General features: G+C 52.4%; 8 protein-coding genes across 8 annotated transcripts; 2 read left to right on the top strand and 6 right to left on the bottom strand.

The window, feature by feature from the left end:
* Positions 1-313: 313 nt before the first annotated feature.
* Positions 314-5,217, bottom strand: EDD37DRAFT_648563 (uncharacterized protein; the record flags this gene model as incomplete). Its single annotated transcript, XM_062818030.1, has 5 exons — positions 314-2,941; positions 3,718-4,381; positions 4,429-4,891; positions 4,942-5,080; positions 5,134-5,217. The coding sequence occupies 5 exons, from the start codon at positions 5,215-5,217 to the stop codon at positions 314-316; spliced, it is 3,978 nt and encodes a 1,325-aa protein (XP_062672005.1).
* Positions 5,218-6,108: 891 nt separating this feature from the next.
* On the top strand, positions 6,109-7,374 carry EDD37DRAFT_648562 (alpha-ketoglutarate-dependent sulfonate dioxygenase; the record flags this gene model as incomplete). The annotated part of the gene is made up of 4 exons (XM_062818029.1): positions 6,109-6,922; positions 6,975-7,074; positions 7,122-7,201; positions 7,250-7,374. 4 exons carry the CDS (start codon positions 6,109-6,111, stop codon positions 7,372-7,374), a joined length of 1,119 nt encoding a protein of 372 aa, XP_062672004.1.
* Positions 7,375-7,468: 94 nt separating this feature from the next.
* On the bottom strand, positions 7,469-8,656 carry EDD37DRAFT_561479 (uncharacterized protein; the record flags this gene model as incomplete). The annotated part of the gene is made up of 1 exon (XM_062813883.1): positions 7,469-8,656. The coding sequence occupies one exon, from the start codon at positions 8,654-8,656 to the stop codon at positions 7,469-7,471; it is 1,188 nt and encodes a 395-aa protein (XP_062672003.1).
* Positions 8,657-8,856: 200 nt separating this feature from the next.
* Positions 8,857-11,166, top strand: EDD37DRAFT_626397 (major facilitator superfamily domain-containing protein). Its single transcript, XM_062816302.1, has one exon. It carries the CDS (start codon positions 9,327-9,329, stop codon positions 10,773-10,775), a length of 1,449 nt encoding a protein of 482 aa, XP_062672002.1. The 5' UTR covers positions 8,857-9,326; the 3' UTR covers positions 10,776-11,166.
* Positions 11,167-11,624: 458 nt separating this feature from the next.
* Positions 11,625-13,410, bottom strand: EDD37DRAFT_626394 (heterokaryon incompatibility protein-domain-containing protein). Its single transcript, XM_062816301.1, has 3 exons — positions 12,492-13,410; positions 12,400-12,433; positions 11,625-12,227 (listed from the first exon to the last, which is right to left on the bottom strand). Exons 1-3 carry the CDS (start codon positions 13,219-13,221, stop codon positions 11,699-11,701), a joined length of 1,293 nt encoding a protein of 430 aa, XP_062672001.1. The 5' UTR covers positions 13,222-13,410; the 3' UTR covers positions 11,625-11,698.
* On the bottom strand, positions 13,351-14,914 carry EDD37DRAFT_626393 (uncharacterized protein). Its single transcript, XM_062816300.1, has one exon. The coding sequence runs from the start codon at positions 14,622-14,624 to the stop codon at positions 13,464-13,466; it is 1,161 nt and encodes a 386-aa protein (XP_062672000.1). The 5' UTR covers positions 14,625-14,914; the 3' UTR covers positions 13,351-13,463.
* A 193-nt stretch (positions 14,915-15,107) lies between these two features.
* On the bottom strand, positions 15,108-16,933 carry EDD37DRAFT_330863 (AAT family amino acid transporter). The gene is made up of 2 exons (XM_062811573.1): positions 16,360-16,933; positions 15,108-16,308 (listed from the first exon to the last, which is right to left on the bottom strand). The coding sequence occupies exons 1-2, from the start codon at positions 16,818-16,820 to the stop codon at positions 15,114-15,116; spliced, it is 1,656 nt and encodes a 551-aa protein (XP_062671999.1). The 5' UTR covers positions 16,821-16,933; the 3' UTR covers positions 15,108-15,113.
* An 828-nt stretch (positions 16,934-17,761) lies between these two features.
* On the bottom strand, positions 17,762-19,942 carry EDD37DRAFT_607690 (putative C6 transcription factor; the record flags this gene model as incomplete). The annotated part of the gene is made up of 3 exons (XM_062814988.1): positions 17,762-18,655; positions 18,704-19,612; positions 19,739-19,942. The coding sequence occupies 3 exons, from the start codon at positions 19,940-19,942 to the stop codon at positions 17,762-17,764; spliced, it is 2,007 nt and encodes a 668-aa protein (XP_062671998.1).
* Between the last annotated feature and the right edge of the window lie 320 nt (positions 19,943-20,262).

The raw sequence follows: 20,262 nt of genomic DNA, 5'->3' as shown, positions 1-20,262 counted from the left end.
CAGCCAATCCAGATTTAAGGGTGCCTGGCGAGGCTGCGTTTGTGGGTATACAGTACAGTACGAGGATCAGTATATCCGTACAGGTACCTAATGATGGGAACAATTGATGAAAGAGATTCAATGTCAATAGTATACCCATCAGCACTAATAACAATTCAACCAGGATGCTGCTGAAGTTTTCCCCCGGTTCATCCGCAGCCAAATAACCCCATACTCAAGAAGAGAGTCTTTGTACTCGCTAATATTGCACAAAAGAGATCAAAGACCAATTGTACCCTCAAGTCCACTCGACAATCAGTCTCGTTCATCCATGTCATCTGCCCGAGACTCGAGCAGCACCCTCCTTCTCGCCTGCGCCGGTGGTCGCACCAGGAGGGAGCAGAACGTCAGGAAGCTTAATCCCTACACCCCCTTTGGGACCGACTTCCTTCCCCTTTTTGATTGCCGGCGAACTGCCTCGGCCACTGCTGTTGTTGCTGTCGTTCTTGTCGTCATCTTGTTGTAGCTGCACTTCGAGTCGTTCTAACTTCTCACCGCGTAGAATCTTGAGGATCTCCTCGCGGTCGAGCGTCTCAAATTCCATCAGGGCGTCTTTGAGCGCCTCCAATTCCTTGCGCTTCTCTTTCACAATCTTGTCGGCTCGCTGTCTCCCGGCTTCAACAATGTTTCGAACTTCGCGCTCGATTTCCTGCTTTGTCTGGCTTGACAGATTATTGTAGTCAGAAGCCAAGTCAACGTTACCAAGACTGGGCGAGAAGCCGCATTGCGTCACCAGGTGATATGCAACTTGTGTGGCGGCTTGAACGTCGGACGAGATACCGCTTGTGACCTTGTTAGGACCATAGATCAGTTCTTCAGCCGCTCGGCCACCCATGGAGACATCAATCTGGCTGAGATATTGATCGTATCCCATGCTGACAGCATCCATCTCGGGTAACTGGTGGGTCACACCCAGAGCACGACCTCTAGGTATGATTGTCATCTTGTACAACTCCTGGCTGCCTGGTGTAAAGAGGTTGACCAAGCAATGGCCGGCTTCATGATAAGCGGTGCAGATCTTGTCCTTCTCGCGGATCACTCTAGACTTGTTCTCGGCTCCCATGATAATCTTATCTTTGGCCCATTCGAAATTGTGCGCATTGACCTTCTTATACTTGAGGCGAGAAGCGTGGACTGCAGCCTGGTTGCAAAGATTCTCTAGCTCAGCCCCAGACATGCCACTGGTCGCTCGTGCAAGCTTGGTAGCGTCCACGTCAGCGGAGATAGGCATATTCCTCATATGGTGCTTGAGGATCTCAACCCGGCCTCGGACGTCGGGTAGAGGTACGTTGACATTACGGTCGAAGCGGCCAGGTCGAGTGAGTGCTTTGTCGAGAGATTCTGGATAGTTGGTGGCAGCAATGAGGATCACCCCAGTACTTGGGCTGAAACCATCCAGCTCTGTCAGCAGCTGGTTGAGTGTCTGCTTGGCATAGGCTGGATCACGCGCGTTTCGTTTGCCTCCCACAGCATCAAGCTCGTCAATGAAGATGATAGCTGGCGCCTTGTTCCGGGCTTGGGAGAAGAGATCTCGAACACGTTTCGCACCAACGCCGACATAAAGCTCATCGAATTCCGAACCAGACATGTAGAATACCGGGACTCCAGCCTCTCCCGCCACAGCACGAGCAAGCATGGTCTTACCGGTACCAGGTGGACCAACCAGAAGAACACCCTTGGGAAGCTTGCCACCCAACCTGTTGAATTTTTCCGGGTTCTTCAAGAATTCGACCAGTTCTTGCAATTCTTCCTTGGCTTCGTCGCAACCGTGCACGTCGCTGAAACGTACGGTTTGGTGCTGAGGTTGAACTTCGTTGTTTTGCCCGCCCCGGGTACGGAAATTTCCGGTAAACTCGACCACCATGGTGAGGACGACTAGCAAAAAGTAACCGGAGAGACCGACCCAGAGGAACATTTTGACCCATTTCAGAATTGTGGCGCCCCATGATTCTTCCACCACGACATATAAGGGTGCTTCTTTTGCGCCTGTACCCGACTTTGTGCCTGACATGACGAGTTGTCCACCATAGTTCTGTCCGGCAACCGCCTGACCTACAGCTTGTAGCTTGTCTTGACCCAAACCACCACCTTGTACCATGTTGCTGGCACCTGCAAACCCAGGTGCGGACCCCGGTGCAGGCACAAAGCCAGTCATTTGGAGAGCTTTGAGGTAAGTGGCGTCGACCGTGGGATTTGTGGCATACCGACCGGACTGGTATCTTTCGATGACAATCTTGGGCATGTTGGAACGCAACAGAGCGGAGTAGAAGGCATTCTGAGCAGTGGCGCTTGTAGGGTTGTTGTTGGCTGTCTTTTCAGCATGCGCGAGCATGTTCTGGCTTGCAGGCTGAAAGGTGGTGGAGAATTGCCGACGCGATGTGAAATAACTAGAGTCTCCTTTGCGTGGAGGACCAAACAGGAGAGATGTCATTGATGGCTGCGTGCGGCGGGGGGCGAGGCCAACGGCTCTGGCAGGCGATGTCTTCGCTGCGGCTCTGGGCGCACCTGTGGAGAAGGCTCGTCGAAGGGAGGAGAGAGGGGTCTGGTGTGGTATCATGATACTTCGGATGCTGGGCAACATCCAAGGTAGAGATTGACGGGAAGTAGGATATAGTGGTCCAGACTGTAGGCTGCTCGTTGCGACGGTGCTCATGAAATCGGGAATGACGATCTTGGACGGTAGCTGGCAAGTGTCAGGGACCTCTCGCTCCTCTTTCGACGATGTATCACCCACATTTGACTTGTTGGCCGACTGGCTAGATGTCGTGTGTAGTTCCCGCGTGCCCGCAACATCTCCTTCTGCCCGCAGCCGGGAGAGGCGATAACGACGTATGGAGTTCATCGGAGAAGTCATGAGCGAAGGAAGGGCCGTCCACACATCTGGGCCAATTACGGACAGGCTCTGTATGGACATTAGTGTCAGTGATAGTCGAACAAGACGGGGACAAGCGTTGCGCACCGGGAGTTGAGAGAGCGAGACCTGTAGGGCCATCTTGACAATTCGAGCGCGAGGCGCCGCAACAAAAGGGTTCGACTTGTATCAGTCTTGAAAAGATACTCAGTGACCAGATATATTTAAAGAAAGGATAGAATAAGACAGGAGAGACACCTTTGCCTTGCCTTGCCACGCCAAAAGTTGTCGAATATATGGGTGGTGGGCAGGCGTTTGCGGGCGATGGATGACGGTGACAAGGGCGAACGAGTAAAGGGACGAAGACGCAGGCAACGGCAACTACGAATGAGTGACTGACTGACTGACTGACATAGAAATTGAGTTGAATTCCACCCAGTTCGCTGGAGTCAAAACTGACCGACCAGACCGACTTTGGCCGAATCCGAATCCCGCCACTATGAGATTGAGCACGTGCTTAGACTGATTAGCTAATTTCTTCCTGAGGCAAGTCAACCGGATTCGTCAGTGCTTCAATAACATGCATTTTCATTATTGAGACTTAGTCATTTACACATCCCTCACATACAAGCTACACACGTAGCGGCACACTTCGAAGACGTCAAGCTGTATTACATTTTCCCTACATATTTGACTTCCCAGGTGACTCCTTGATCGCTGCAAAGTGCTACTACGGTAAACAAAAACTAACATCAATTCGACGCGTGTCAGGGTGAAGCGTGAGGAAGTCTCGGTGACCCCAGAGGAGACACAAACGACGGACTGACCGTCCCCGACTTTGGCGTCGCTTCAGAAAAGACTGGCGACCTCCTCCCACCACCGCTTGATTTCTGCACGGGTGTTCGTGGCGGAGATGCTGGATCGGCTTCTGTCGATGCTTCACTCCCTGAAAATGCTGGATGATGTTCATTGATCCACGTGCTTCCCGGCAATTCCTGTGGCACACTGGGTTTCTTAGGTATTGGCTTGACTAACCTCTCTGGCTCGTACGCTGGAGGCGATGATGCGGGATTGCTAGGCCAGCGCGAGACAGCCCCTGGCGACTTTTGCTGCATTTCTGGGCTGTCCAGCTCGTGGGTCACCGGTTCTTCTTCAAACTGTATGAGCGCCGGCTCTTGTGCCGGGAACGTTGATGCTCGCGCTGATGCCGCTGCCGCTGCCGCCCTAGCTCGCCGCTTTCTCCACCATATGAAGACGATGATGAGAATTATGAACAGCACTGCGTTGACGACGATGCCAATAAGACCGCCTATAGGCAAGCCTCCTGGACGTGCTGCCTTTGGAGCAAGGATGTAGCGCTCTGTGAAGATGTGGTCGGTTATGAGAGTCAGGCCTGTCACAGTGGGTGTGATTCCCGGTATCAACGTCGTGCTCAGGCTGGAATAACATGGCGTCTGCCCTCCAATGGCGGTATAGTATACCTGATAGCCACTATGATGGTCAACTGGTGCTTACAAACATATTGCAGGAACACTCACTATGGACAGCAGGCACTCGACGTGGTGAAATAGTCCTGTGGACACCGCGTGATTTCGGCATTGATCTCTGCCTGGTTCGGGCAGCAGTCACCTCTCCCATTGGAACAGCCGACCACTGGGAACTCGGTCACCATGTTGTTGGACCCTGTCACCATAGCAAAGTACGGCACTGTGCAGCTGCCCGTCATCAATGGCCGCCCAGAAAAGGCGGCCGTTGCGGGCTTGGCTGTGGTCGCTACAGCCGCTTCGGTGACCACGTTGTCTGTTATGGTGCTGAAGCTTGTGTTGAGCGCCGACATGGATGAGGTTGTCGTTGAAGTCACGGCAGATGTGGCAGCTTCTGTTGCTGTCTCCGAGCTCAAGCTGGCAAGGACACTGGATAACCCTGCCGGCGAACATCCCACAAAATCTGGGGCGGTCTCACTGACAGCTTCACATTCTTGTTGATTGAACTGGATTGCAGCTGGCTCATTATCAGTCTCTATTGGCGTCAATCTGGATCTCTCAACATACTAGCTTGCTCCGTGGAGTTGCAATTGGTGAACAGGCAACATGACAAACTTGCGACATAATTGTTATTTTTGCAAAGACAGCCGATGTCAATGACGGCGCAGGATGTCTGAGACGAGGTAGAGTTCGACAGGCAGTTTTGCTAATGACCAAGTCAATGTCTGATAAGTTGCTCTCAGAATGCTAGCCACTTACCGCGCAAACAGGGATATTTCCAACATCAATAGCCTGGATAAGGTGAAAACAGAAGAACGAGAGAATGACTGTGATTAGGTCCATCTTGGACAACGCTGGACTTGACAATCACGATGTTGCTTGCTGCTTCTCAACCGACATCCCACGGGCGACCTTGTAATGAGTTGAAACCTTGATCAGATGTGGCATCATGGGAGAAGAGGTCTTGCACCGACACTTGGGCAAAACCTTTGTCTCTGAGCCGAAGTTCCGAACACAAAGAAAACATACCTGCGGTAGCCATGGGCGACATTTTTCGAACAATGAGGCCACGAGGCGTGGAGTTATCGTCGAAAGCGGTTGTCAACGTCGCCTGGAATGTGGGACAAGCATTCCGCAAAATGTCAGTCATAGAAACTCTGGAATGTTATGCTTGCCGCGGCCGCATGATATGACAATCGACCTCGGTCCACCACAATGATCGTGGGAGACATTGATGACAGCGAAAGCCCTGTACTGCGCTCTTATCACTTTGCCATCAAATGGCAATGCCATACATGCTGCATCGTCCAAATACCGACATTTGCACATTCGAGTCTCCGCGCCATCCATCGTACTTCTGATGGATTATGATGACCCCATCCGTTGACGCCATCCCCTCCTGCAGCCAATCAGATTGCCAGCCTCTCGTTTGATGCCATATTGCCCAAGATAACACCATACATCAGACTGCTCATTCACCCAGGAGTTCCAAGCCATGCAGCTGATCGCTGTTCCGGGCCTCTGGAGTGCTTCCCATGACAATGTGTCCTTCAATGAGCTGCGGGCTATCTCTTGAGATGTCGTCTCAACCATAGCACGTGCGACCACCAATTTGCCAATCTTCAAAGGCGCCCAAAAGACGTTGTAACTTTCGTCTGTTGTTGCCTTGCACTTGCTACGTGGATGTTATTGTTGTTAATCGAGCTAATCTTAGACTTCGATATCGCTTTAACAATGGCACACTTGGAAGCACGCAAGCATATTTCTCCGGACTCGGGCTTTCCTATCACACTCCACCCAGTATTTAACCCAAAGATCAAGGCGCACACGCCCCCAGAGCCCATACGAGAAGAGGTCACTCCGGCCAAAGACAGGGCCTTCTTTGCTGATCCCGATAAGGACGCACTGTTCTCAGTAGCGAAGCGTGTCGACCTGACCGAGTCCATTGGCACCGTTCTTGAGAATGTGCAACTCTCCCAACTGAATCCCCAACAACTCGACGAGCTCGCCCTTCTGGTCAACGAACGCGGTGTCGTCTTCTTCCGGGATCAAGATCTTACGACAGATCAACAGGTGAAACTGTTCGAACACTACGGTGTTCTTGACAAGCATCCTGCCCAGAAGGATCAACGACACGTCATCATCAAAGGCAGCCGAGAAGACCATCGCGAGATCCTCTCTTACACTCCTTGGCCATCCGGCGACTTCCACGCCGACACTTCTTTCGAGGTCAATCCGCCTTCATACTCTCTCCTGCGGATGGAAGAGCATCCCGCTGTCGGTGGAGATACTGCCTGGGTATCACAATACGGCTTGTACGATGCACTGAGCAAAGCACTCAGAGGGTTCCTCGACAGCCTTCATGCGGTGCACACCTCCAGACTGCAGTATGACACCATCCTTGATCTGTGGGGTGTAGGACCGAATCGGCCGCCGATCGACACTCATCATCCAGCCGTCAGGACACATCCTGTGACCGGGCTCAAGGCATTGAATGTGAACCCAGGCTTCGTAACCGGCTTTGCTGAATTATTGAAGAAGGAGTCAGGTAAGCCGACATGGTATTTCTTAACGCAAGCAATCAATTGACTGTGTAAAAGACAAGTTGCTTGAGCTCTTAGAATACCATATCCATTCTGCAGATGATCACTACGTGCGTTGGAAGTGGGCGGTAGGTAGTGTCGCCATGTGGGACAACCGGTGAGTCTTATCATCACCAGCACTGTATCCATGCTGACAAAGTCTAGCTGCACTTTGCATCGTGTCATCCCTGGGACATACGAGGGGAACAGAAAGGGCATTCGGACCACCGTGTTTGGCGAAAAGCGTACGTCTATAGGCCTCAACGTTTGAGTAATACTAACCCCATGAGAAGCATACCTGGACCCAAAAAGTGAGAGTCGCAATGAGCGGGCACAACGGCTCAAGGCAGCCGCTGCCAACGGCTGTTCCGACAACGGAGAGATCAGGACAAATGGCTCGGCTGATGTCCCAGCTTAGTAGGATTTAAGGCAAATAATCCAAATGTACACAGTACAGCCAGAACACAACTGCAGAAGAGTGCAATGCGGACGTCAAATTCTCTGTCTTGCGCCTATCCATCCAAAGCCTGAACGACTTGGGCCCAGTCCTGCTCCCCATACGCACCAGGGACACTGTGTCCATCAAACAAGCTAGCCAGAATCACCCGGTCCTTCTGCTCGCCCTGCCACGGCTGTCTCCCATGCTGAGCAATAATATTATCATACACCAGCACATCACCCTGCTGCCATTTATGCAGCACGCGAATGTCGTCCGTAATGTCCGCCAGCTTGGCAAGGTACTTCTCCGGGATGGGCGTGCCGTCTCCAAAATACTGAGTCGTCACCTTGTTTCTCGCTGTAGCTGTCTTATTGTGCTGTGTTGTTTTATAGTATGCGGCCAAGCCCGTGAACAGTGTCGGCAAGTTTGTGCTAGGCTGCGTGCGGATCGCGGGCAATCTGTGCGTGAGGACTAAAGTGTTGTCGTCGGTCCAGTCCGAGGTCGTGTGCTTACCACGGCCATACCTTGCGATCTGGGCCTCGATCTTGGACCGGCGCGTGGCTTCGTCGTCATCATCCTTGATGTCCTTGCCGAAGGCCTGGCGCAGAGTCGACCCGCCTTCGTACTGCTTGTCGACTTTGTACGTGACTTTGCTGAGGATGCCCTTGGTGCCGAGCTCGGCGGTGAACTCTGGGATTTCTTGCTGCGCGCGGTTGAAGAGTTCTAAAGATGACGAGATGGGCGTTTCGCCGCCTGATGCGGGGGCCTTGTTGCAGTAGAAGAAGATGTACTCTGGTGCGTGTGGGACTTGCGGTGACTCGTTGTGGTTGTAAATCAGGACTTCCTTGGGTGCTTCATTAGCTGGTGCCACGTTGGGTGCTAGGAGCGGTCGGTCGACGACGATGCCGATGATCTCGTGTGGCTTGTATCCGAATGCGTGGGCGAATCTGCTGAAGTCGTCGGCATTGTGGATGGGGAGACCACGGAAGAGGAGCGTGCCGTGTTGTGCCAGCTTTTTGGTGAGGATGCCATCTTGGGCTTGGAGAGACTTGATTGTCTCGATGGCTCGATCTAATGTGACTTCCTCATTGTCGTAGACTGAAGGTCGAAGTGCCAATGGGATCACTGCGCCAGCGGGATGTGGTGCTCCAAGAATGCGCTGGTTGCTTGATGGAAGGTCGAATGCTTCGAATGCCACGGACGCGGAGGATGCGTCCAACTTCAGCGGGTGCGCACTGGTCTGCTGGATGGAGGCTGCCATTTTTCCTGCTGATGTTGATTTGCTCGATGAGATGAGAGAGAATGCGAAAAGAAACGAACAATCTACAGGCAGGGATTGGGAATCGAGCATGGATATACGGACTTTACCGACAGCCGCGGTTGATGTTGAAGTTGAGACGGGGAAGTAAGTCTATTGCGGCAAGACCGGCTGGTTTACATACCATGGAATCTGTCGATCCATGGTGCCATCTCTACTAAAAGCACGAAACACCACGCTCGACGTATCACCGTCGATTCATTCTATACATCGCGTGCTACCAAGAGCACTACCAAGATGTCCAAAACTCTACGATGTCCGCTATCACCATGCTATCACCAATAGTTCTTCCGAGTTTTCATCTTGGTGCCCTTTTCGGGTCTATCATGCCACGTGTATACGCTTGTTTCATTGCCTTGGGAGCGTGGCAGGGTCTGGGCGACAAAAGTAGGCTGCTATGGCGTATGTTTTGATGCGACTTGCGTGCTATTGCGGAACCAGTCCCCCGGGATACCTCGGAGCATGGAGTTTCTATCGTTGACATGTGGATGGTGTACTGGGTATCTTCTGGTTGATACTCCTTGTTATATAGGGAGATGAAGTCGCCTGCATTTGCATTCCTATACCATTCCTTCTGCTCCTCATCTAACAATACACCCTTACATCCATCGACATGGCACTACCCTCCAATGGCAAGGAGATACTGGCTGTGACTGGTCAAGCCATCCAGGAGCCTGCAGCACCAATCCTGGTGGAACAACCGGATCCAACCACAAATCATGGTCGCCATCAATTCTTTCGCACCACACTCTTCCAGCTTCTCGTCGTCGGCTCATGCGCCTTCTGCGCGCCCGGAATATGGAGTGCCATGAACGGCCTAGGCGTCGGCGGGTCTCAAAGTCCCAACCTCGTCAACGCCGCCAACGCACTCCTCTACGCGTTCATGACGGTAACCTGTTTTGCCGGACCCTGGCTGACCAACGCAATCGGCTTCCGCTGGACACTGGCTGTCGGATCCTTAGGCTACCCACTGTACGCAGCAGGACTGTACGTCAATAACCGTACGGGGGCCACCTGGTTCGTCTATTTTGGTGCGGTTGCCTGTGGCATCAGCGCCGGCTTCTTCTGGAGTGTCGAGGGAGCCATCGCAACCGGATACCCTGAACACCATAAACGAGGCCGCTACCTCGCCACGTGGTTCACCTTCCGCAACTTTGGCAACGTCATTGGCGGAGCAGTGTCGCTGGGCATCAATCACAAAGTCAATCACAAGGGCAAAGTCGGGTATCAAACGTACCTGGCATTCATCGCAATCCAGTGCCTCGGCTTTTTCCTAGGTCTCCTCCTGTCCAACCCAGAAAAGGTCCAACGTGACGACGGGACACGTATCGAAGCGCCACGAAACATACATTGGCGCACCGAGCTCGAGCATATGTGGAGGCTCATTCGCAGCAAGCCCATCTTGCTACTGACGCCACTGTTCTGGTATTTTGGCTGGATCCAGGCTTATCCAGGAACATATCTGGCCACATACTTCACGGTCCGGTCTCGTGCACTGGGCAGTTTCATGTCCGCTGTGGTCGGGACGTTAGCGACATGGCTTGCCGGTACACTTGTCGATCTGCCCTGGCACAAATCTCGCAAGACCCGCGCCGTCACCACGTACGTTCTGATCGCCCTACTCAATAGCGCGACGTGGATCTGGGCGGTTTATATCCAGAACGAGTACCGTCACACAAGGCCCACGCTGGACTGGGGTAACCACAGGTCCTTTGGCCGGGGGTTTGGCTTGTACCTGTTTGAGAGGATTAGTCTCGGTATGGTCGAGAACTACATCTACTGGTGCATTGGCAATCTATCGGACTCGCCGGGTGACCAGATTCGATACAGCTCCCTGCTCAGGGGAATTGAGACCGCTGGTGTGGCTGTGGGCTTTGGCGTTCAGGCTGTGCCTACCGCGCTGATTGCCACTGCCAGTATCAATTTCGCGCTTTGGTTCCTGGCGCTGCCATTCAGTTACTATGCCACGTTGCAGGTGGTGCGCAAGTTCAATAAGTTGCAGGAGAAGTGGGGGAGCGGCGTAGTCGAAACAGATCGAGCAGTGCCCGAGGTCAAGGAATAGAAGAGCGTGTGTCTAAGAAACGAAATCGACGACGGTCACTCGGACAACTAGGAATCTACTCTGCGTGATGACCGACTCTGGACAATTCTCTCAAGGGACTTGCAGCAGGGAAAGTTCGATCGAACTCGATATAGGAATCGCGCCAAAAGAGGTTTTCATGAGACCACTTCACTTCACTTTCCACGAGACCACTTCACTTCACTCTTCACGAGATGAGTCCACTTCACTTCACTCGACCTCGAATATCCAGCCTTTATATATGCGACCCTTCCAAAATTAGTCAACAATTAAGGTGAAAGACTGCCCTTACAAGACCGGACTATATCTTTAGTATCTGGCTCAGCAAATGACTCTATCACTAAGCTCATAACAGGGCACCGAGACAAATTCCAGAATAAATCTTGTTTCTACCTAGGTAGAGACTAAGTGTCTGGCTCTGGTACCGACCTGTGAATGAAGTTTACATAGAGCCACTGAGATCCGGAGTAACATCTTCAGAGTGGTCATTTGGTCTGGCATTAGGCACGTCTGGAACCTACAATTGTATAACCCTAATAAACCCCCCAGGGTTTTCTCGATCAACCCTAAACAAACGGGTTGACTGAGTTTTTGCTTTTTTTCCCGGACGACGGACAGTCGTCTGAATACTTGCATTATTGCTGGTGGTGAGTGGAATGTTCGAGGAATGGGAGAAGCTTAGCCTTATCGTGGGGGCACTGCTTACAGTGTCCTATCACTGCCGGAAGAGCGAGACAAGTCGAACGTGCTTGAGGGCACTGGTACATATAGGCGGTGCGACTCGTGGGAATTTTCAAGGAGAAGAAAAGAGATCAGGAGGTTCAACAATTACGGCAAACGTTTGGGTTCAAATGCTGGGATGTTGGTGGGTCGCCCACAAGGAGTAACTATCTTCGAGTCCTATATCACAGCCCTTGCTGTTCCACGTAGAAAATGTTGTACGCTTCTATCTTAGCAGGAGTTCTCATGGTGTCTTGGATGAACTGCAGCCTTCTGCAATTCACTCTCTGCCACGTAGACCCGATACGTCGTAGGTTCAGCACCAGTGCCGTGACTTGTTCTTGGTGCTTCGTGTAATGAGTGATCGGACGCTGCCACGCACTCCTGGGTCCACAGTACATGACCAAGGCAGCCCCATCACCTGTAGGAATTGATGTGTGGATGGTATGTACCCCGTGTCGTAGGTCGACAGAATCCTGGTGGGGGTCGTCCCTGCGATACCGCCCACGTAGTTCGAGACCGATGCTCGTCATGGTCGGTGGGATCCAAGGAGTTGGATCTTGAGGAAAGACGATTTGAATCATATTGCCGCTGTCTGCGAAAGCAGTGGGCCATGTTGCAAGTAAGCCTGAACTATCAAAGGGAGCTTTCCATGCATAGATTGAGTCGTCGTCGCTCTTCTTTAGAATCTCCAGTTGCAGACGCATGAATGCCCTGCCATCGCATTAGAGTGAGGGACAGAGTCACAGAATACCTCGAAATTTAGCAAATGGGATCCGAGCCGCTATTGGTATGAAAGCAATAGTAGTACACATGCGTCCGCAAGAGGTATGAATGCAGGCCAGACGGGGAAGATTTGTAGGAAAGGACCTATTGGCCAACCTACTTTCGGCCCTCGCCATAAATGAGGGGCATGTGTACTGCGTGTAAGGGTAGCATATCAGCGATCACCACCACCAGAACGTCTCAGGCACTTACCATCGAACAGTCCGAGCATACAATATGCCATATCCTCGATGCGAGTTGTCTGACGGTGTGAAACCCAACTCATCCGCATCGCAATGCTGCAAAGCTTGTTATCCGAAGCCGGAACGGTGCCATCGAGGAAGGCCAGGGGGATTTTAGTGATCTTTGACAACTCCTCCCCTATATCAGACTTTTCGGCAATGACCTCCCAGGTATTGTCACAGAACAATTCTTTCCTAGGAGCAAGTAGTTCTTGAAGAGTCCATCCGCGTTCGAACCATCGCGCCTTTCTAAATTGCTCTCTAGTAGCCTGAGTAGCCTCGGAGCGCAAGTTGTCAGGTGCGATATCTTCTTGTGACCTTGCGGAGACATCGACGAGATACACGTAGCATTCTGCCGCATCTCGATACCAAGCCCACATGGAATTGATGGCTTCCGAAAGTTCCGCACTGCTACTTTGGTCAATACAACAGGTGTCGATCCAGACCCAGTCATAACCCCTGCTCTTCGCCAGTTTGCAGCAATTACGAATCTTTCTGATTCCTGCGCTGTCGGCTCGGGGAGTTTTGAGCAACGCATGAATGACTCCCACGGACGTGACGGGCAGGTTGCTGGTGAGGAACAAGTAGTCCAGATACGAGACTTCTTCGTCTCCCCAAGTATGAGACAGAATTGCATAATGTGGACGTTGTGAATCCCAAAACGTCCTGAATTCGCCGGTATGGGTGTTGATGAGTCGCATGTCGTGATTACAACTACCGCGGAGGACGATGACGGTGAAGGAGAGTACTCGGTTGCATCATCATGCGAGCAGTCAGTTCACATCAGCTCTATCACGTGCTCACGTGAATCAGTAAAAGCCGCAGATGTAGTGCTCAAAGAGTATAACGTGATGTTAAATTAGATTGAGAAACTTCCCGATTACATTAGAATATGAAGTATAATGATGCACCAGAAATCCACCCTTGGCCGTTGCCGCGATTCTTAGATCATCAACGCAACACCGCCCGCAGCGATCATCAATCCGAGGCCAGAGACGCCATTTGCGACGGCACCACCAGTGTATGAAGCCACCCAGGCAGATGTCGTAGATGTCTTTGAGCTGGTGGCGCTCATCGAGGTAGAGGTCGAGCCCCAGCCAGTCGCGGTGCTTGTTACCGATGAGACACTGCTAGCGCTGCTGGTGGTGCTGACACTGCTGGCCGAGCTGGAGCTAGATCCCCAGTCGTTCCAGCTTCCCACTGAGGTCGAGGCCGTTGCTGATGAGACCGAGCTGACCGAAGCAGTGCTGGTAGCACTTGCTGAGCTTGCCGAGCTCGATGCAGAGCTGGCCGTGGAAGTAGAGCTACTGGCAGAGCTGGTACTGCTAGTGTACCCAGCCAACTTCAAACCCGTGATAGTTTCACAGTTCGCAATCCCGCTTCCTGAAGGCTCACTGGTGCTGAAACCACCGACAACGGTGCCGTTGATGACTCCATATGGCTGCGTAGCATTGACGTCGCACACCCACCAGCTCTGCACGCCGGTGATGATCAGGGTGCCGTCGTCCTGGATAGCTCCGGTCGTAGGGTAGCTGCTATCCGAGTTGGCGCCGCATTCCAGTGGACCACCGGTGCCGCCGGCGATGCTGCTTTCTTCGATGACGTAGCATGGCAAGGCTTGGCCCGAGTAGATGGAATTGTCCATATAGATGTTGCTGGTATCGTTGAAATAGATTTCGCTGGCGCTCGCTCCGGATCCGCCTGCGGCAAGTGCCACTTGGTAGGACTGGGCTGCACCGACATGGTATCCGGTAATGGCTTGGCCGCTGTATGTGCCTCCGACGATGGTGACGCTGGCACCGGCGGCCGAAGAGGTTGCGGTAGCGAGCGCGGCACTTGCGCCGGCCAAGGTAAGAACGGAAGCCTTCTTGAGCATTGTGAGTTTTTGAAATGAGTGTGATTTCTTGTCTGAAGAGTGAGCGTGATGAAGAGCGAGGGACAAGCGACAAACAGTTGTAGAACAGCTGAACTTATATTCTTCATTTGAAATTGGGCGTTGCGTGGCGTTGCTGAGACCTGCCACGGTGACGATACGATTCATCATACGAGGACCTACCGGAACACCTCGTGAAGCAGATTTAGCTTGTGTCGCTGTGCACGACATCTCAATATGATCAATGCTGCAACGAGATTAGCTTTGCATCATTTCCCGGGGACCGAATGCGGGTTCTGCAGCGGCAACGGGACGTGGCCTTTGACAGAAGATGAACCGTGCAACCCCGCGTGAAAGTTTTCGAGGCGTCGTATGAAGCGTATTCTGTGTCTAGACTTCGCAAAAGCAATTGGGAGTAAACAAAGGAATGACTGTAATCAAAGGCATTGCGTGGCAGCGCAGTACGACACTCGATGTGAGACATTCGGTATTGATGAATACTAGTAGTAAAAAGGAAGACGAGGTGGTAGTGGTAGAAGACAAGAGTGTAATAAGAGATGTTTTCAGATTAGACATTCCGGCCACAAAAGCCTAATGCTCCACCGCACTACATTCGTGCTGTTGTGTTTCTCCGTATATTTGTTGCTAAGCAAAATAGTGAAGTCATTGCTTCTCCATGCATCACGATACATCTTCCACAAACCTTGACATGACCATCGCTCAGAATCTGACATACGACAAGACTCTCTTCCACATGGGCTGCGCGAAGTAGTGGTCGAAGAACGCAATATCCTCCTCATTCAATGGTCGGCGGCCATACTGAAGATCCGCCTCCGCAGGCTTGACAAACTTGGTCCTGTATACGAGCTTGTATCCCAAGTAGCAGGCAATCCAAAGAGGTACACCAAGGAATGTCTCGAAGAACGTCGAAGCATTAGGCGCCGCACCTCCAATTGGGAACAGCGAGACATAGGCCGTGCCAAAGAGGACGAGGAACGATGTGACGAACAGGAAGATCGCGGTGATGGGCCAGCCCTTGAGTTTCCATGCGTATGGCTGGACCCAGACTGGGTCGCCTTGAGCGTTGATAGCCTGGTGCATTCGGATGTTGGTGATACTGATGCTCATCCAGGACATGAAGTACACGGTGGCTGAGACGGAACTGAACCAGGTGAAGATGACGCCACCAGTGCTGGAGCAATTGATGTAAGTGAACATGACCGAGAAGGCAGCGGTGATGAGCAAAGCCCAGCGCGGACGGCCTTGCTTGTCAATGTTGGCGAGGAACCGAGGGAACATGCCCATCTGGGCCATGGCGACCATAGCGCGGGACGAGACGTACATGGACTCTGCACCGATGGCGCAAAGACCGAGAAGGATAATGGCGTTCATCAGATCCGGGAGACCCTTGATGCCTGCATTGACCATGGCAATGACGAATGGGGAGCTCGCGACGGTGCTGGTCCCGAGAAGCTTGTCCGAGTTGTATGGCACGAGGAGCGTCAGGAAGATGATGGAGAGCTCGTAGAAGAGAACGATTCGCATGAACAGATTCTTGCATGCTCGAGGCATGTCCCATCGAGGTCGGGCGGCTTCCGCGGCAGACAGGGACATGATCTCTTGGCCTCCAGTTGCCCACGAAGCCAACAAAAATGTGGTGCACACTCCCTTCATGCCGTTGGGAAAGGTAGGACCTGTGGTATAGTTGTAGCCTTGGGGATCAGGAGAAGCCTTGCCAGCGCCCGCGAGCAACGCGATACAGGTGATAAGGATGATGATCATGCACATGACTTTCAATGCGGCGGTCCCGAATTCGAACTCGGCAAACCACTTGTTGGGCAGGGCGTGGATACCCAACACGATGACAAGGTAAACTGTCATTGCGGCGGCGGTCGGAATAGCTTCAGTCCAGTACCTATTCGCAATCAGCTTTGACCTGGTTTGACATGATCACAGGCACACTCACGTGAGGATGACTCGAACAATTGCTCCCTCGGCTGCAACGACAGTGACCCAGGCAAGCCACTCGGTGAAGCCGCATGCAAAGGCCATTGCAGGATCGACAAATCGGTTGGCGTGCTCAATGAAACCACCAGAGGTGGGCCAGATGCAGGTGGCTTCCGATAAAAGGTTCATGGTCGCCAGAGCCATGATACAGATCAAGGTATAGCCGATCAACATAGCTGCCGCGCCGCCATTGTGAAGCGCTTTGCCAGTACTGATGAACAATCCGGAGCCGATACAACCACCGAGCGTGATCATCTGAATATGTCTGGCCTTGAAGTTTCGGTGGAGCTGGCCGCGATGCGTGCTGGGCGGCTCGCCAGAGTAGCTAAGGACCTGTCCAGCACCGACATCGTCGCTCGCGGTCTCTTTGTCAAAGACTGCCGAGGGGCCCTTGTAAGTTGTCTTCTCATGGACGTCCATGGTTGGGATATCAGGAACTTCGTCGGGTAGAGTGGAATGAGGTGAGGGATTGTCAGTCGAATGCAAGGTGGAATTCTTACCAGCTTATATACCGCTGATAGTGCCTTTGGACCGATCACGTCTATCAAGGTCAAAGATAACCCAAGAATATGCTTTCGGGACTATAAAGCGCGTGGCGATCCATTGCCTTGGACGTGTCCAGGCCGCACCTTTCCCGTGAGCGTTGTTCACCGTCGTCGTGTTGCGATAAGGTCTTGCGTGTTCCTCGCAGAAATCAGCGTATTCTCGTTGGTCCGCTGTCGCCTGCCCTTTTTCAAGAGTGCATGCGACAGGTATCCTGGAGAAATGGCATGTGGCAGGGGTTCTAGAGATAACGGACGACATGGGCTGCGCTTGACTAGGACGCATTCGGACGGGTCTAGATAAGAGCTCGATCGGGCCCAGATCAGTATCACTCGAGAACAGCAGATCATGGAAAACGGCTGTTGTCGTTCAAATGGAGCCGAGCATTCAGCCGCTCTCCAGATTGAGTCGCGGTCTAGAACTAATTATGTCATTCTGGTGCGAAGGAAGCCGGTGCAGTTGGCAGGTTGGTGATATCTGAAGTCGGTACGGAAGATACCGCACGATACTCCAAGCTTGACGTGGCTCGCTTACCCTCGGGCAGTGCCAAGTATGTTACCCCCAGTACCCGTGCGCTACGTGGGTACACTACATGGTAGGCTGGCGTAAGGCTGGGGGCTAGATATGCTGAGAGTTCCTAGGCCCCTATCACCCCACTGTTTACAGGCTGCATACAAGAGGACCTTTGATAGCGATACGGATGCAATTCTCGGGACTTTTGCACCCATCTCAGACCTCCTTGCAGAGTGCGATCGAATACTTTGGTACTTTACTTACGAGATCTGAAGTGCTTTTGGTCCTGAGCCTTCTGAGAGGTATCAGCTGAGCATGAGCTCGATCTGTCTCTCCTCGGCAATTGCTCGCCACTGACTTGTGACTCGAGCTTTGGCTGAACTATTTTTGTTCCAGACCTCACGCACTAGGGAATTACCTCCCCATAATGAATGCAATCCGTAAATCTTGGCTCGTTCGAACCATGTCGTGAATCGTGCTTGTAGGGACGGATCGAATGCCTCCGATGCAGCAATGAAGGCTGGCCAAAAAAGTGTCCCTGCGAAGACATTGGAGCCATCCTTGATTTTCTCGATTTCCTCCAAATGATGCAGAACGCTCTCGACATATGGCTTTAGATGCCGATGATGCATGAGTCGTACGTGCTGCGAGAAGTAAAGTACGACAGCATCATGAAAGGCATGGGTTTGGTGGTAAACGATTTTTGAAGCGTCATCTCCGCGGGCCATGGTCGGGCATTGAGAGAGTTCGTGATCAATTGGCCAGTCCAGGATTTCTTCGTCAACCTCGTCGCACTTGTTGGAGAGACTGGCCGAAAAGAGCAACCCAGGGTTACGCCGCCGGAACCGTGCGACAGCCTGGACAACCCGGATGGCTTTCCTTGTGAGCACTAAGAGGCTTAGAGGAACGCCGTAGACGTAGTCACAAGAGGTCATGTCTTTGGGCATGCTCTCTTGCATCTCAAGCCAGCTGTCGTCGTCGACGACGAGATCTCCCTGGAAGTCGTCGTGTTCAGAATTCTGGCCGGACGCTTCTTTGTCGAGCGTTGTGCTTGCATGAATAGTTCGAAGGTAAAAGAAAATGCGATGAAGTGCTCGAGCCTTGACCGAGTATTTTGTCTTGCTCTTTCTTGCACTGCGAATGAGCTGTTCGCAGCCTTTCAGATGTACGCCACACGTGCCTGTATCGCCGGAAGCAACCTACGGTAATGTTAGCTCGGGTTGATACTCCCGCGTATCTTTACTTACATCGATTGTCACCATGGACAGCATGGTTGCCAGAAGCTCTTTGTACTTCGGCCTGTTTTTTGAATGAAGGTCGTGATCCACAGCATCCCTCAGCAGGCCGATAGCCTGGTAGCGAAGTTGCAGTGCCTTCCTCGACCATTTGTCGATGTCTTCGGTTCGTCCCTCAAGTCTCAAGTTGTTCACCAGACTGTAGGCGCTTGTCGAAAGCAGGGCATGCAGTAGGCAGTTGCGGGTGTAAGACGTTGCCCCTAGCGCGCTCGACTCGCCACAGCTCTGCAGCGCCCGAGGCAGATGTAAAGTTCTCCAAGGGCTCTTTGCATTGTCGACAATGCAAAATATCCGCAATACCTTGTGAATATAGTAGTTCAAAAGAAAGCAGTCGTCGTTAGATAGAAAGGTCGAGCGTGGCTTTGACCAGGACAGTGAAGACACTGTCTCGGTCTCATCGTCCTCGTGGAACGTGGTGTCCTTGGGCGGTGACCAATCCAGAATCTGCTGAAGCGAGGTGCTTCTAGAATGTGGGCTTTTGCCGTGGGACTGGGGTTTTCGTTGGGATGTAGGGCTTTGAGGAGGCGTCCAAGTACTAGTATCATTGGGGAATTGTGTGATACCTTCAATCGTCGAGTTCAGATCATCCTGACCCTGCGAACGATCCAGTGACAGGTTATGAGAATGAAATGCAGGCAAGGTTTGATCGCGGAGTACTGAGGTTCCGGCGTCTGCAAGTCTCTGAATACTTGGGCTCTGGTCCTTGGCAATGCATGATGAAGCCGGTGATGGTGACGTTGTTGGCGGGATAGATGCGGAGGGTGTTCTGAATACTGCAAAAGGACCTCGGACTATGGTGGTCTCAGCCTTGCTGTCCGTAAAAGGTTGGTCGGCATCGATGCGGCCCAAGATCCGGTCGATCTCCGCAGTATCGAGGACGCATGTCGTAGGTGCTGCATTTCAACCATGAGCACTCAGAAGAAGCACGTAACATGAATGGCGCTTGCCTGCCAGAATTTGACGCCTGGAAAACCCGGCGGTGCGAACCAGAGGCAAGCTGGCATCAAGCGAGTCTGTCTCTGGTGGCAACCACTGAAGACTGACACCGTATCCACCGCATTCCAGACCCTTGTTTGCACACTGTTGGCATGTAGGTTGTTCTTCAGAGCACTTTAACTTGCGTCCGCGGCAGGTCCAGCACCCTGTGAAGGTCTTAGTGCGTTTTCTGGAGGAGAAAGCAGGTGCCGCCATGCGAAGACATGAACCGAGCGATCCTTTTAGAAAGTGCTAGGGATCCGACGGCGATAATTCCCTCCCCAGTAAGATTTTGGGTGAATTGAGGTTGGGCACTCGGTTTCATGAGGTTGGGGAACTTATTGCGTGATGATCTCTTTCGTGGGTCAACAGTGGGGATAGGCTTATCAGAGGCTCCTTTTTAGCGTCTTCTCGCGCCGCCTCGATATCAGGAACGACCACAGGCTTGACCCCTGGTGCGGAGAACTGCGGGTACATGCATAAATAGTATTCGGCGCTGATCGACTGCTGGCGGCAATGAGCATAGCACTGTGATA

The sequence above is a fragment of the Exophiala viscosa genome, assembly GCF_022695815.1.
Source record: "Exophiala viscosa unplaced genomic scaffold EDD37scaffold_3, whole genome shotgun sequence".
Lineage (NCBI taxonomy): Eukaryota > Fungi > Ascomycota > Eurotiomycetes > Chaetothyriales > Herpotrichiellaceae > Exophiala > Exophiala viscosa.
This window is presented reverse-complemented; position numbering and strand designations above follow the sequence as displayed.